The sequence below is a fragment of the Cajanus cajan genome, chromosome 9, assembly GCF_000230855.2.
Source record: "Cajanus cajan strain Asha chromosome 9, NIPB_CcT2T_4, whole genome shotgun sequence".
Taxonomy (NCBI): domain Eukaryota; kingdom Viridiplantae; phylum Streptophyta; class Magnoliopsida; order Fabales; family Fabaceae; genus Cajanus; species Cajanus cajan.
In genome coordinates, this window is record NC_138525.1 from 13,220,679 (window position 1) to 13,237,891 (window position 17,213).

General features: G+C 32.4%; 1 protein-coding gene across 1 annotated transcript in view; it reads right to left on the reverse strand.

The window, feature by feature from the left end:
• Window positions 1-7,447: 7,447 nt before the first annotated feature.
• Window positions 7,448-17,213, reverse strand: part of LOC109813904 (nucleic acid binding protein) — a 30,567-nt gene continuing 20,801 nt past the window's right edge. The window contains exons 4-8 of the mRNA XM_020378195.3: window positions 14,381-14,604; window positions 13,627-14,221; window positions 13,458-13,539; window positions 8,344-8,391; window positions 7,448-7,885 (exon numbers count right to left, since the gene is read on the reverse strand). Coding sequence (XP_020233784.1) covers window positions 7,682-7,885; window positions 8,344-8,391; window positions 13,458-13,539; window positions 13,627-14,221; window positions 14,381-14,604 — 1,153 coding nt within the window. The 3' untranslated portion in view covers window positions 7,448-7,681. The remainder of the gene's footprint in view (window positions 7,886-8,343; window positions 8,392-13,457; window positions 13,540-13,626; window positions 14,222-14,380; window positions 14,605-17,213) is intronic.

Genomic DNA, 17,213 nt, shown 5'->3' on the forward strand with positions numbered 1-17,213 from the left:
TTATGACTCCACAAGACGATCTCACTACTGCAATCTAACTAACTTCAAGATGTTTTTTCATTCAAGGGTTGTTCTAGAGCTAAGTTATAAGGGAAGCCCTCATAAAATGCCTAAATGATTAGTGGATTGCATAGGCCATGTCAGATTCAGTCATGGACTCAATTTTTCGTTGCTACTACCTATCCAAAGGCTGCTCTAAACTCTTTTTGCAAAGGCATGGAAAAGAAATGCCAATACATAGAGGATGTGAGGCATATGAAATATGCTCACAATCATCATTATGGAGCCTCTCAGACAAAGAGTACCCTCTTTACTTTATTGGGAGTCACTCTTAAGTCTCCCTTACCCCTACTTAAACCATGCCATTTGATACCAATGTCGTTTATCTTCTACAACGCGTTTATTACTACCCCTTTCCTTTATTCTTTACTTTTCATGTTATGTTGCCTAGTAATATCATGTTCACTTATTTCAATCATGCACAAACTTAGCCAAATCATTTAGTACTGCTCCTAGATTAGACCCTCATCCTTCTCAACAAGCATAGGACAATGTTATGGCATTCTTGTTCAAGTTTTTAACTCTAGCTCTTCTCATTGCACTTAGAAGGCAAGCATGCTATGTGCGAAAGCTTCAGATGTTGCTCACATGCCTCAACATTGAGCTTAGTTTAGATGAGAAAGACTGATTTTGGACTAACATTTGTTGGTGCCGAAAGGGCTAGTAATACAAATGCTTTTGTTGAAGCTTTTGCACAATTTTAATTTTTTTATTTTCATTCAAATTTCTTTGATGTTGAAACAATTTTAACTTGATTGATTTCATCTTACTCATTCAGTTCATACATGTTTTCAGGGCAAGTCCCTTATGTATCTCATTATCTTAGTAGTTTCTTTGATATATGATATGCATGTTACAAACTATTTGAATGGTTGCATGCTTTGAGATAAAACTGATCTGCTCTAATATACTTCAATCCATTAATCTCTATTAACGACTTTGTGCCAAAAATATCAATTTTTAGTTAAGACTTTTTACACCCTTACAGATACTTTTTCACAAAGTCTTAATCTATTTCAACAAAAGTATTAGTAAAAAAAGGAAAAATATAATTGTTAAGTCAAAAAACATTTTCATCTTACTCTCACGAAAACTATTTTCTACTAAAACAGCCTTTTTCATCTTACATAGATATAACTATATGTTACTGAGTTGACCCTAAAGAGGTTTGGCTGTAAAAAAAACTTGGTTGTTTAAGCTTAGAGAGTCTTGGTGTACAAAGAATATTTGTATAGTTACTTGAAAAGGTAAATCAAAGGACTCTCAGGGTTGAGCTAAAAGTGGCTTGGAAAAAGAATACTTGTATATTTGTTAAAGATAGTTGATCTAAATCAAGTTAGATTGAGAACTAAATATTGTCTTAGTGGTTGAGAAGAACCAATATAAAATTTTGTATGTTCAACCTCTTGACTCTTCTTAAGACACTCTTGTGATTTGTGTTACTACTTCACTGTTTGAAAAGATAAGTTTTTTTATAGACACTATTTAACCTCCCCTCTTTCTAATGACTATCTTTCTCTCCACATATAATAATAAAATAATAATAATTTTAATTGATTCAATTATAAGATCTTCAAATTTTTAAAATACAAATCTATTATCCGAATCAATTAAGGTTAAATTTATTTAGTTTATTATTGATTTGATCTTATAAAAAAAATTGAACTAATTTAATTTATTTTGTTTGAACTACCAAATTTATTGAATTATTTAAATCGATGAACACCCCTATGTTAGACTATAGTACTAAGGAAATTTATGTGAAAGTGTAATAAAAAAAAACTATCATAATAAAAAATTGAAAACATCAAAATAAAATAACTTAAATATGTTTTAATTTATCGATGGAGGTTAGATCTAGAAAAATGATTAATTTCTCATGATGAATAAAGGTTCAAATTATTTGTGATTGATTTTTATAGAAGAAAAAAAAAACAGTGTGCGATAATATCTTAATATAGTTGGTTTTACTGATTTTAAAATCTCAAAAGCAGATTTTACTTTTAAAAACAAATTTCAAAAATTATTTTTGATAAGCATTTTTTCTTATTTTCTGCTTTTAAAATACAGAAAACAGTTTTTCCATTACTACCGTTTTTGGAATCTTTCTTATTTAAAAAAACAAAACAAAACAAAAGGCGAACAAACCTTGCTTTTGAAAAATTTACGTTGTATTAGGTAATCAACAGCTCGTACTAAAGGCATCCTTATATTTGTTTGCAATATAAATAGAATAACTAACGTTGAATCTTTGTGCTTTCGGTAGATTCCATTCCATACATGAAACATATTAATTCCATTGGCAAATTTTATTCTAGCTCCATTATCAATCAATGGATTGGTATATATTTTTTTTATTAGTAAAATTGAACTTAATATAAGAGATTACAAGTTTTCAAATGCGTTGTTGAATAAATTGAACTAAACTCTTATGCCGTTAATATATTTATTTAACAACGTTTACAAACTTTTAAACAATGAAAAAAATATCAAAAGGTGTATAAAGAATAATTCCTCTATCTCATGATAAATGGTGTAAGAATTTTTTTTTTTCAAAATTAGGTGTTAATTTATTTTTTTTAATGTACCACTAATTATTATTTTTATTTGTATTCCTTATGATATTTTTTAAATGTTGATGTTGTACTGTTTCATTTATTATAAAAATATTAATATTAAAATTTATTTTGTAAAATTATTATTTTTTATCTATTTACTTAGAAGACATTTTGTCATGAGATGAAGAGACTAATTAAAAGAATATGGAAAGTGTCAATAGTCAATACTCTTTATTACGAAGAATTGTACTTGTATTAGGTAATCAAACTGGCCTCCCTAGACATTTTGCAATATGAATAGAATAACTAAACCGATAGTTAAAGTTTTGTTTGAGCTTTCGGTAGATTCCATACATGAAATTCTTGCTGCCCATATCAGTTAACATGATCTAGCTTTTTCAAGAACAAAAGCTTATTGATTATTAACTATCCAGCACGTAGACATCTACAAAATGTTCTGTCTTTGAGTTTGACACACTTCAAATACATCTTCACACACATCTAACACCTCTTGACAATGTTACACTTAAAAATTATCATTCTTTTTAGACATCTCTCTAATACAATTTCAAATCCTTTTGTATATCACTTAGATTGATATCAAAAACGTAAATTAATTCTTTGTCTAATATAAACATTTATCCAATATTTTTATTATATAAAAAATTTAAAAATTAACTTATTTATAAATATTACAAGACCCTTAATATTTTATTTTAATCTTTTAAAAAACTCATATTCATAAGAATTATTAGTAATAATTTTTAAGAGATATGATTCATCTTTTAAGAGTCATTCTTGCATAAAAATTAGATAGTGTCTATGTGTGATATCATACATCTTATATTTTGGACATTAGTTGTGTCTTGGTATTTGTGTTTGCGTCGTGTTCCTAATTTTAAACAAAAAATTGGGATAGATACATCTTTAAAAAGAAATAAAAAAAAAGTATTTATTTTTGTTTATATCACATATAGCTTCCACAAAAGATGATGTTGTTTGAGTTAGAAAAGACTAATATGAATGATAAATCTCTCATTTTAAATATTTAACATACATGTATACTCAAGACTCAAAATTAAGATTAATGGTTAAATTAAAGATAATTGATCCACATATTTGTCGGAGAAATAAAAAGTTTTAAACATTATATAAAATTATTAATAAAAAAATATAACAATGACAACAAATTTAAAATTTAAAATCTTTTGTGTACTACTCCAACCTCACTACTAAATCTTAGAAGGAGAACTTTTTTAGCACAAAAAATAGTTAAACCGGAAAGTTAAAGACTCTACTTATGGTTCTGGAAAAGAAAAAGGTTGCTAGACATCTATTGCCAATACTATATAGTCCACTGAATTTGAATGCTATTGGACCTAAAAGCCAACCACATGGTAAGAAGATACTTATTCTTTGTCTTTGATTACTGACTTTTCTTAATAACTGAACTTATTTATATGTGAGGCACCAGGAACAACAAAGAGAACTCTCATTGATCATAGAGAGGGTGCAGGGACTTAGGGGGTATGATGAAAAGATGGTGTTTCTTCAAGAGGCTGAGAAAAGAATCATGGAGAACAATGAAGCTTTTGAGGTCTGCATTCAAGTGGAAGAAGCTTTATTGCCCAATTTTCTTCATGGACTACGTGATTTTTAAGATCGTGTCCGCGTTTGAGACCATTATATTGGTCTTCATGCTCTCTTTTTTCTACATTTGTTGCGGTTGCACCTTCTAATTTTTCGAAACTTGTTACGTGTAATCACCATAGCAATTAGATTGAATGCAATGTCATAGATCAAATTGTACAAGTTTGACTTATATACTATACATAATGCAGACATAGTTGTCCAACTAACTCATTAATGATATTAATTTTCCGTTATAAGTGCTGTACAATAATTTGTTTAATTTCACATGTAATCATATATAGGTTGTTTATTTTGAATGTGATTTTCTACGGATATGATTTTCAGAAGTTAGTGGTTATAATAATTTTTACGACCAAATGTAATTCCTCTTTTCTCAACAATTTTCCAAACACGTAAATAGACCGATTTCGATCTTGACTTAAATGTCAGCAAAGAATGTAGACAAGTTGATCGTCAGTTGCAATATGCTGAACTTGAAAGAGCATTGGATGCAACCTTCTTACAATCAGAATCAATTGTCCAATTCTGTGTGTACGCAATATGCTTAGTACGAGATAACACCGCTTAATTTTTATTTTTTTTTATAATTATATTATTAGTATGAAACATCGATTTTATTAATAAATATTTTTGTAAAAAACATGATAGACTATTTTTATTGAAATATTCAATTTCAATTATGTTTTTTTATTTAAAATACTTGTTAATAAGACCTTAAGAGGATCAATTCGAGTATCACTCGAAATTAGAGATGGCAACGGGGCGGGTCGGGTACGGGTTTCATGATACCCGTCTTCGTACCCGCGAGTTAAACTCATTCTCGTCCCCGTACCCGTACCCGTCGGGTATGTGATTTTCATCCTCATCCCTGTCCCCGTCGGGTATCGAGTATACCCGTACCTGTACCCGTACCCGTTAATTTTTTTATTTTTTATTTTTTATAAAAAAATATGATATTTTTAATTTATTTTTTTATTATATTATAATTATAATTAAGTTATTTCTCTATCTCATATTATAATAAATAATTACACATAAAAAAATATTAAATTTTTTTAATATAATTAAATTGAAAGTGAGTATTAAATTAAAAATGAAAACGGGTACGGGTACGGGGCGAGTAAGTACATACACGTACCCGTACCTGTACTCGATTTAATGTATCGGGTTTTACTCGTACCCGTACCCGTACCCGGTCAAACCGAATATTCCCCATCAAAGTCGAGACGAGTTCGGGCATTACCCGCGGGTACAGGTATATTTGTCATCCTTACTCGAAACCATTAAAGTTAAACTTTTAAATTAATATTTTTACCTACGATTTTAAAAGAATAATATATATAGAATTAATAGAAAATTTAAAAAATAAATATAATATAGAATAGTCATTTTCATTATGTTAAAGTATGGGATATAAACTTTACAATACATAAACTATACCATCTATTTAATAATTTTTTTTATTGATAGATTTGTGATGTGTATCAGTTAACAGATCACAAACCCGTCAATCTCGTATACCAAAGTAGATAAAATGACTTATGTATTATAAAATGAGTATTGCTACAGCCTCCTAAAATGGAGGCCGAAAAACGCTCTAAATATTAAAAAATTATTATTTTTAATAAATTTATTATAAAATAATTATTTTATAAAAAATTTATTAAAAAATAATAATTTTTTAATTATTCAAATAATTTTTCGACTTCTATTTTCGGAGGATACAGCATTTTCCTTATAAAATATATAACATACACTTTAGCATGAAAAAACAAAATATATAACATACACTTTAGCATGAAAAAACAAAATATATAACATACACTTTAGCATGAAAAAACAAAAAAAGTGACTAATCTATATTATATTCTTCATTCAAATTTTATATTACCTCTATATACTTTATAGTTATGAAAAATTCTCATAGGAAGTTTTTCTATGTGCATTTATAAAATGTGAAATTGAATCGTACTGGATTCTACCAGAGTTATTATTCATTTTTTGTAATTATTATTTTATTTTCAAATTATTTCTTCAATTCATAGAAAAAATTGAAATAGTAAATAAACAATAGGTTAAATACCTATTTTGGTCTCTTCTAATCTTTTTTTGTTTCAATGTAGTCTCACTTTTATTTTTGGTCTCAATTTGGTTCCAAACTAATTAATTGGTTTCAATTTAGTCCCAAATTAATTAATTGATTTCAATGTGAGACTTCCATCTAAATTATTTAAACTAATTAATTAATTGATTTCAATGCGGGACTTCCATCACAAATTCACGTGCCCAAAAGTTAACTCCGTTTAAATAATTTGGACGGAAGTCCCACATTGAAACCAATTAATTAATTTGCAACTAAATTGAAACCAATTAATTAGTTTGGGACCAAATTGAGACCAAAAATAAAAGTGGAATTACATTAAAACAAAAAAAGATTATAAAAGACCAAAATAGAATTTTAGCCTAAACAATATCTATGACTACTTGATTAAATATAAAAAAAAAGTGGGATAAATAATAGATACTATTAGAAAGATCCTTTAGATAACAGGTAGTTTAATTGGTATTTCTGTGATCGGTTAAATTAATAATTTCGTTCATATTTTGGATTAGGTTCATCCATGTAATAATAGTATTAATTAAATTCTCAAAATAAAAGCATAAGAACTCAATACAGATACATTCTAATTTGTCAAGGAAAGAACGGATTGTTTCTCAGGTCTTAATAATTAGATTTTTTTTTGTTCATATTTTTATTATATTTTTAAAAAAAACTATTCATTTTTTTTAAAGATAGTTGAAGAAATTCAATTTGTTTAACTAAATTACCCCATTCCCTCTCATCTTTAATTGTATACTTTTAATTTACAATTTATATTTAATAGTATAAATTTATATAACTCCATCAATGACTCACTAGTTTAACCACTAATCTAATGTCTTGACTAAGTCAATCATATGTCAAAGTTTTAAAACATTACTTGTACCAACAAAATACTTTTAAAAGAATTATTTATTTTAGTTCTTTCTACTTTATTTTTCTACTGTCGTTTTGCATTAAAAAATATTGAAGTGCATAATGACATTCTACAAAATTTAGAACTAACGTAGAACTTTTTTAAAATTTCAAGAATTAAAATATCTAGCTACGTTAGTTTATTCAACTTAAGAAAGAATTCGGAGAAAAAAAATCTTAGATCTACATCAAGAGCAAAAAGTTTCACCTGTTAGATCTACAACAAACAACAGATATACACCCCAATTTCCCACTAATGCTACTACTCCCCTGAAAGGAAACACTACAACTAAAGCAAATAACATAATTTCTTTTTTACATATATCGGCGTTGGTCGTACAAAATATGCCTTCAGCTTCACTACTGGCTTAGCTCTATTATTATACCTATGATATCATACCCACTCAAAGTTTGTTTCTTTGGGAAGAACCAAAGCAATGAGGCAATCTGACGGATCAGGTGCAATAGAAAGCAAAGAGCACGTTTCAAGTGAGTGGGGGAGAATGAATAGAAGCCTTGCCCATATGGATTTTGAAGCTGGGATTTTAATAACCCCAGCACAATCCCTCTGCTTTAAGTATGATATGAAATCCTGAAACTGATTGACAGACATACATAGGGTCAGTCAACAAGACGAAAGAGTGTGTGTTACTGTTAGTGGACAAAACACATTCCAATTCTCACTCATAGTACACGTCCAAATTTACATAATACGCATCAGAATGATCAATATGTCAATGGTTAAAAAAAAATAGAGCATCAAATTAAGTTATAGATTCTATTTAATACCAAATTAAGATTATGTAAAGTACATCTCAGCAGGGGGTAAAAGTTGGTCCCTAATTCCTTTCCCAGTAGTCTTCATCAGAAACTTACGCTAACATTTGTTAAAGGAATCGAAACATAATACACTAGAACTTGCGAGATAATTTAGTTACTCCATCATGGAAGTCTTGGTAACAACATAGAGGCAAACTAAATCCACCATAAGATTCAGTGACCAGTTCTGAGAGGGACAAATTGAAATCAAAAATAAATGAGGATAAGGAAACATACCCTTCTGTGGTCACTTGTGGATGATGGGATTAAACGGCACACTTCCCTCTACAACAGAAATCAATACCATAAAATCAGATTCAGGGGAAACGGACAATGCAGACATCTTCGATATTTTAAATTATATTGAATATTGATATGCATATAATACAACAGTCTATCATAATTCAGAACTATGTTGCCTTGCCTACAAACCTATTATTTATGTTTTTCTTTAAGTAATAAATGAATCATTACCATAACATGAAATAACAAGTTTATTTAATTTCGGCAATGATTTTCAATAAATTTTGCAAGAGGTAAAAATCCAGCAATAATACCATGACGGAAAATCAATATAAATATAAACTATAATAAAAAAAATAAAGAAATAGAAAAAATTAAATACAAACATATATAATGTATCTGTATAATGATTTTTAAAAAAAATGTCATATTTAAGTATCAACTATAATAAGAAATATAATGAAGTAAAACAAAATAAATATAAATATATGAATATAATTATATTTGTATCATGATTTAAAAAAATGTCATATTTAAGTATCATCATATTGTACCCAATACTAGTTTCCCTACCGATGAAACATAGTAGACAACTCTTACATTTCATGGCCAGTCAAGAGTAAAAAGAAAGACAATCATTTGGGTTGTTACACCGATCCAGGGTATAAAAACCCCACTTTGCCCTCTTGATGTTGTCCCTTCAACTACAGGGCTAAATAAACCTCCTAACTTCCAGCAGCACACTGTTTTCAGGGTGATTATGTACCCCGGTGATTTTCTGACAAGTCCACTTGTACAAACATTTGCTAAATTTTTTCCAGACAAACCCAGCGTCTCCTAGCAAACCACTGGTCACCATTCGCCCTCTGGCAACTAATGTATGTTCCCTGTTGATTTGGTTCCAACAGAACTCTTAACCCCTTCCTTTGTCACAGGTCTGATTCATGCAAGTCTCTGTTCATGTTTTTTTACTGTGTTGTGTACGTCATAACTCACAGATTCTAATCTCATGAGTTCATTCATTCTTTCTTAGTGTTCTGTTTTTCTACTATTAATTCCATCTTTTTCTTTACTTCATCCTCTCTGACTCCCTCCCCCATTTATGTTCCATGACTTTTGTCATTGAATTTGCAGTCTCTCTAGGCACGTGACTTTCCTTCTACGTCATATATATATATATAAGGATGATTATAATAACACCGATGTAACTTTTATTAAGTATTACACCACTCAATAACTTTATATTAAATGTAAATTTTGTAAATCCAACCGTTAGATTAAAAATTCATATCACTTTATATGTTTATATCAAATTTTGTTAAAATTAAACAACTTAAAAGTAATCAAAGTGTTCATATTTTAGTATATTTTGAAATATATATATTACGTAAATTTTATTTTATAAGAATAAAGTATCAAATCATCTTGGATTAATATAAAATTTTGTATATATGATCTAAAAGTAAAAAGTTTTCAATCTAACGGTTGGATTTACAAAATTCACATTTAATATAAAGTTATCAAGCAGTGTAATACTTAGTAAAAGTTACACCAATATTATTATAACATTCCTCTATATATATATATATGTCCTACAATCTCCATGCTCTAGATGTCTAATGCTAGACGTGATGAGCTCTGATCCATATCATCTATAGATATGGAAAAAATAAAGCTTAAAGGTTTGGACAATTCTCATTTCATGAGGTAACTATTTGGATTGAATAGGCCCAACTAAAATTCAAAAATAACATTTATATGTCGTTTTGTCTTGTGCATAACCTATGAAATACATTAGACAACTCAAAGATCTAACTTTCCCTGATGAGAATTATAAATATGGATAAAGACATAACATTCAAAGACAAGACTCTAGAAACTACTCATAATGGAAAATTGTAAAATAAAGGAAAGAGTCACCATGATTCGTATGGGACTAAGCCCCCCTCATAATACTGTTGAGAGAAATGGTAAATGGAGAGAACATATTCCTTGTGTATTGCAAAGCAAAAAATTGTGTTTATATACAAAGTAGTGGGCTTAGGCCCATAAGATAAAACTATATCTAACACTCCCCCTCAAGTTGGTGTATATAGATCATATGCACCAAGCTTGTTACAAATATATATCAATCCTAGGACCCCGTAATGATTTGGTGAAGACATCTGCCAACTGATTAGTAGAGTTAACAAACTGAGTAATAATGTCCCCAGATAAAATCTTTTCACGAATGAAGTGAAAATCTATTTCAATGTGTTTGGTCCTCTCGTGAAATACTATATTTGAGGCAATATGAAGGGAAACTTGGTTATCACATATGAGAGTCATCTATGTAACTTCGCCAAATCTCAGTTCTTTAAGCAAATGTTTGAGCCAAATAAGCTCACACGTAGCAGAGGCCATAGCACGATATTCTGCTTCTGCACTAGACCTTGCCACTACATTCTACTTCTTACTTTTCCAGGAAATCAAGTTATCACCGATAAAGACACAATAACCTGAGGTGGATCTCCTGTCAGAGGGAGAGCCTGCCCAATCTACATCTGAGTACCCCACAACTTGGGTATGATTGTTGTAGCATATAATAAACCTTTTTCCTGGAGCACCTTTGATATACTTCAGAATGCGGATGACTGCATTCCAATGTCCTGCACGTGGAAAATTGAGAAATTGACTCACCACACTAACCGCAAAAGAGATGTCAGGACGAGTTACCGTGAGATAATTCAATTTCCCAACCAATCTCCTGTACCTCTCAGGATCTGAGAAAGGCTTCCCCTGACTTGGTAGATGTTTAGCATTGGGATCCATAGGTGTATCAACAGGCTTGGAACTCATTAGCCCAGTTTCCTCTAAGTTTACCAAGGTCTTTTATCTGAAAGTGATGGCAAAGATGTTTTATCTGAGAAATGCCATGATGATCACTGCCAGTAAGAACAATATCATCAACATACACTATCAAGTAGATGTACCCAGCAGTGGAATGTCGATAAAAGACCGAATGATCAGTTTCACTTCGAGTCATACCAAATTGTTGGACTACGGTACTAAATCTACCAAAGCATGCCCTTGGAGACTGCTTAAGACCATAAAGTGATTTGCGGAGACGACATACCAAACCAAAAGACTCCCCCTAAGCAACAAACCCAGGAGGTTGCTCCATATAAATTTCCTCAAGCAAATCCCCATGAAGAAAGGCATTTTTAACATCCAGTTGATAGAGAGGCCAACGAAGAAGAACAGCCAAGGCTAAGAATAATCTGACAGAGGTCATCTTGGCAACGGGGGAGAAAGTGTCGTCATAGTCTAATCCAAAAATTTGAGTATAACCTTTGGCGACCAAACGAGCTTTGAGTCGATCAATGGTTCCATCAAGACCAACCTTGACTGTAAAGATCCATCGACATCCAACCACAGACTTGAAACAAGATCCCAAGTACCATTGTTCTGAAGAGCACACAGTTCATCAATCATGGCTTGTCTCCAACCAGGGTGGGCCAAGGTATCACCTACATTTTTAGGAACAGACACAGAGGAAAGAGAAGAGAGACAAGTATATTGGGAAGGGGATAACCAGTGATAACTCAAAGTAATATAATGAGGGAAAGGATTATGAGTAGAATGATTACCTTTCCGGAGGGCAATATGGAGGTCAGACTCAAGTGGTTGGGCCAGAAGGGATGAAGGTGGTGGCACCGAAGTAGAGTCGGTTGGGGGTCCAATGGAAAGGCTGGAGCGTTGCCAACAATGATAAACTTGAAGTGGAGGCGGAGGTGGTGGGTCGGGTGACACAGTAGACACAGGAGGAGTATCAAAAACAAGAGGGATGGTTGAAGGGGCAAGGCGTTGGGTTCGCCGGAACAAGGCGACCGCGGTGGTGGGTTGCTTGCCAGAAAACAGACAGAGGTGGACGGCAGCAGCAGCAGAAAAAAAAAATTGAAAATAGGGAAAAAAAATTGTCGGAAAGAGACACGACAAGGTGGGTAGCCGGAAAACGGAATGAGACACGTTTTCGAGCACCGATGAACAATGAGTCCACCGGAAAGTCAAGGATAGGCTCTGATACCATGTTGAGAGAAATGGTAAATGAAGAGAACATATTCCTTGTGTATTGCAAAGCAAAAAGATGTGTTTATATAAAAAGTAGTGGGCCTAGGCCCATAAGATAAAACTATATCTAACAAATACAAAAGGGTAGCCTATTTATCATATTAAGAGGTAGTTAATACAACTTCTCCCATAAGACTCGGGAACAAGCATTTGTAAGTGTAGGGTTTTGGAAACTTCAAGGGGATGGCATTGTTTTGTTTTTGCAACCCCATTGTGTTGAGGGGTATCTACACAATTTGACTCATGAACAATACCATTATCTTTGAGGAATTTGGAAAACGTTTTGATGCACTCTTTTCCATTATCTAAACACCTGAGTGCAATCATCAATAAAGGAAACAAACTACTTTGCTCTAGAAATATTTCAAATAGATATAAGTCCATACACATCTAAATAATAACGGTGTCACAAATTTGGGCATAGCATTTACGGTTTAATAAAGCCACTAACAGAACAGTGGGTGCAGTTAAGGCAACCCAAGGCTTGCCGCAACAAAGGCAACAGGGGTTTAGAAGCAGATGCAAAGACACCCCAGGATTGAGAGCTTTGTTGCCAACTTGAAAAAGGTGACTGAATTTTATTTCTAATTCAATTATTTACATAAGGTGATTACAAATCATATATATAGACTACATCTAACCTCATTAAGCAATTACAAGAGAATCAAGTCTAATCAAATCTGTCCTGGATGGTCATGAAAATAATACTACACAACAAGATTGTAGACAAGCAGCCAGACATGTAACAAAGGAGAGAAGATTGACAAGCAAATCAGAAATTACATGGGAGCATATATAGGAAACAAAGCACGCTGATCATGTTTGTGCATGCTATAGTATCCTTGAGCCATGTCAACCCATGCATATTACCAAAGAATGTTTATCTAATATAATAGCCTAGGATAAAGCGTCAATTAACAAATTACACACATCTATTGACAAAATGAGCGTGAGATGGTTGGAGAGGGAGAGCAGCCAAAGGATGTACGGAAACTCACTCTATGAGATGGAGTAGCAGCAAATGTTGATTTCACATGTCGAAGATCAGTGCGTTTTGTCATGTCTAATTTTGTGGGCCACCTGCACCAGAGAAAACCAATCTAAATAGGCCTTAATTTGAAGAAAATATTAGTCTGACCAATAAGGAAGCAACAATTGATGTCTTACTCAGTAGGCTCAGGTATGGCATTTGAATATCGACAGATATTTGAATCTGCTTTGCATGCATAAATTGTACAGTAATTAACCCCACTTTTACAGAGATTCCCCTGCCATTGATACTGCACAGACTGTCCTGAACATTCAACATTGACTGATTCTTGGACAGGCAGTGGTGGAGGAGGAGGAGGAGGAGGCGAACTAGGCAGTGGAGGAACCAAGGGTGGCTGAACCTGGGGTAAAGGTGGTGGAGAAGGAGGAACTGGAGGTGGTATCTCTGGCTGAGGCGGCAAGGATGATAAAGGTGGTGGTATAATTGATGGAGGCACCTGCTGGTTATAGGGCTGCATTGGAGTTCCTTGTATCTGAGCAAGTGGAGTTACTGAAGCAGGAATAAAAGGAGTTACAACAGCATTACTATGAAAATTATTTGGCATTACTCCCGTCTTGAATTGGCTGACAGGTAAATGATTATTTATTCCCCGACAATCCCATGGACCATTTGGAGGAACATAAACAGGGCGAACAAAAGGAGATGACTGAATTTGTTGTGGTGGTGGAATGGAAGGTCCATGTGCTGCAGAGTGCATATGTGGAACATTACCTGGCATAAGATTAAAGTCAGTTTCAGAAACAGTCACAATTGTTCACCAGAAAGCACCATATGCATCTAACATAGCTATTCAATTATAGTAATTCCATAACCATGAAAAAGTTTTACTCACAGACATGCATAAACAAAGAGGAATTCATAGAACACTACCTCCTTGGTGAGGATCCTGTGACGAATTATCATAACCATCAGGTTTCCTAGCTCCAACCTCTGGCATTTCCCTTGAACTAGGAAAGTGCCAGTTTGATTGAGGCAGAGGTGCACATTGCATTCCACTAGTATGATTTTCAGCATTTATCCTGGGGGATACAAGCTCCATAGAATTGTTCTCTGGTTTAATTGACAATGGTACAGCATTCTGATGTCCAGGTTTGCTGCATAAAGGAAGAACAATAACCTTGCAGGTCAGTAAACACTAATAAATTATTCTGAGGACTTGCCTATGAAACAATCTAAAGCTGTTGAACTTGGAAGAAACAACAATCCTTAGCCACCCACACTTCAACAGAATTCAAGATCAATAGACAATGGGGTAAAATAAAATGAACTTACATCATTGGAGAACTGATGTAGATTAAATTAGTTTCAATGATTCATTTAGAGTTTTAAATTTCATAATTAGGAATTTTTATTTGGGATTATCTTTCGTCATTTTTTGTTTAGGGAATTTATTTTATTTTTTATGGTCTTATTTTAGCTTAAAATATGAATGATTTTATAGGGTATTTGGTTATGTTAGGTCTATAAAAAAAATATGTTTGGTTTAATTTAAACTTGAGAGTTGAGACTCTTTTGGTTATTATATGATAACCAGATTTGTATTTTAGAGATATATTTTGGTAGGAGAATCTCACCCTAGAAGAGTACACACTTTGTTTACTATGATGGTTCAGTTTTAGAGCCTGATTTTGATAATGTTTTCACACTCCATCAATGTCTCAGCTTTTGTATTCTCCCAAACTCATGCATTTTGAGATTACCTTCAGATTCCATATTTTGATTGATCTGTCCCAGTGTCCCAAACAATACTGCTATGTGAGAGACTGACTGCCACAATCAGAAAAGGTTGGACTGCATCTGCCAACACCAGTTTCCTACTTTTGGTATGATTTTCAGGAAGAAAAAAGAAAAAAACACACCACTGTTGTGTCCCCATCCCCGACCTATGAGGAAACAATCACCACTAACAAGCTGCACACCCACTTGCCTCAGCAATTGTTGGCTTGACATGCACCAAACAGCATCCTGTGCTCCCACGCACTCATTTGTGATTTTTACAAACCAGGAACTAGATATGGGAAATAAAAGAGATTTTATTGTATAGGATGAAAAGAATAAGAGAACAATCTCTCCTTCAAGGGTTTCCTCTTCACAAAGGATTTCTCCTTTCACAGAGCAAAACTCAATTCTCAAATAATATTCAATCAATCCTTTCCCTTTACATCCTCCTATTTATTTAACTCGTTAACTCCCTAACTTACTAATCAATATCCTAACTGTCTTAACTAACTTTCCCTTTCCCATAGTCCTAATAGGTTGTCCCATAATAACACTTTTGGACTGCATATAGTTGACTCTCAAGTATTTTGGTGGGAAAGCTCGAGTGTCTTAAGCACCCAGCATATCATATATATTTATTATATATACAACACAATAGTTTGATACAATTTACATCAAGAGAGAAAGACAAAAAGTACAAACTACTTTCTACATTGACCTTAGAAGTACAAGACAGTAGGTAAACAAAAAACAGCTTTTAATCAGGTTTTCTGACTGATACAGCTATAGAGCAACTTTTTGGGGAAACAAAATATCCCCTACTCATGTGTATTAAATGAAATAAGGCTATATAAGTATATCTTTGTGGTGCCATTTAAACATATGATTTCAGGATCTTGTATGTCTTTGTTTTCTCTCTCCTAACACTAAGTCACTAACATATATTAGATAATTTACAGTTGAATAGTAAGTTGTGCTTGTCAAGTACCAACTCACCCATTAGCTTATACTGTTAAGCAAAGGCTCATGATAGTTTTTATAACTCCAAAACACAAATTCCCATGAGTCCTTTGGGCTTGTTTCAATATAACATGTATAGACACTGCCGAGGATCAAACCGAAGGCACTAAGGATCAAACCCATAACCAATTAATCACAAAGTCTGTGATATCATCTCAAGGACCACCTTTAACCTCTCCTAAAAGCTTAAGGTTTTAGATAAGGGCTCAAGATAACAGTGTGGATCGTTTCACCAAATTTTATATCAATGAAAAAATTATTCATGTAAAATAAATACTTTTTAGTATTATCATTTGGCAACTGTTAAGATATTGCATAAAATTAAGTTGTAACAAGAAATAAATCTTTATCTATACTCTATGAAATTTCACATGTAAAATTCACATAATAGATTAAGGACAGTAAAACAATCTAAATATGCTACTATTAGAATTTATTTTTTTTCTTATAGAAGAATGAGATTTTAAGTAATTGCTAATTAGCAACAGCACTGTATCATATTTAGTATATTTTACACTTATGTTGAATGACACAAACAAATAATCAATTCACTAGTTTCAGAGTATATATACATTACGTATCATCTAGCAAACATGTCAAACTGAAAATACATTTAAAAAAAAAATTAAAAGAAAAAGAGGACCTCCGATCTCGTGTTCACATGCCGATTGTTTTTAGTGCCTTCTGTTTGGACTTAGGAGAGAGTCGAAACTGAGAAGATATTGGAGTTTGAGGCATATGCTTCCAAATGGGGAAAAAAAGCCATGCAATTCAACATGTAGATTGTTTTTAGTGCTTTCTGTTTGGACTTAGGGGAGAGTGAAAACTGAGAAGATATTGGAGTTTGAGGCATATGCTTCCAAATGGGGAAGAAAAAAAAGCCATGCAATTCAACATGTAGATTGTTGTTAGTGCCTTCTGTTTGGACATAGGAGAGAGTGGAAACTGAGAAGATATTGGAGTT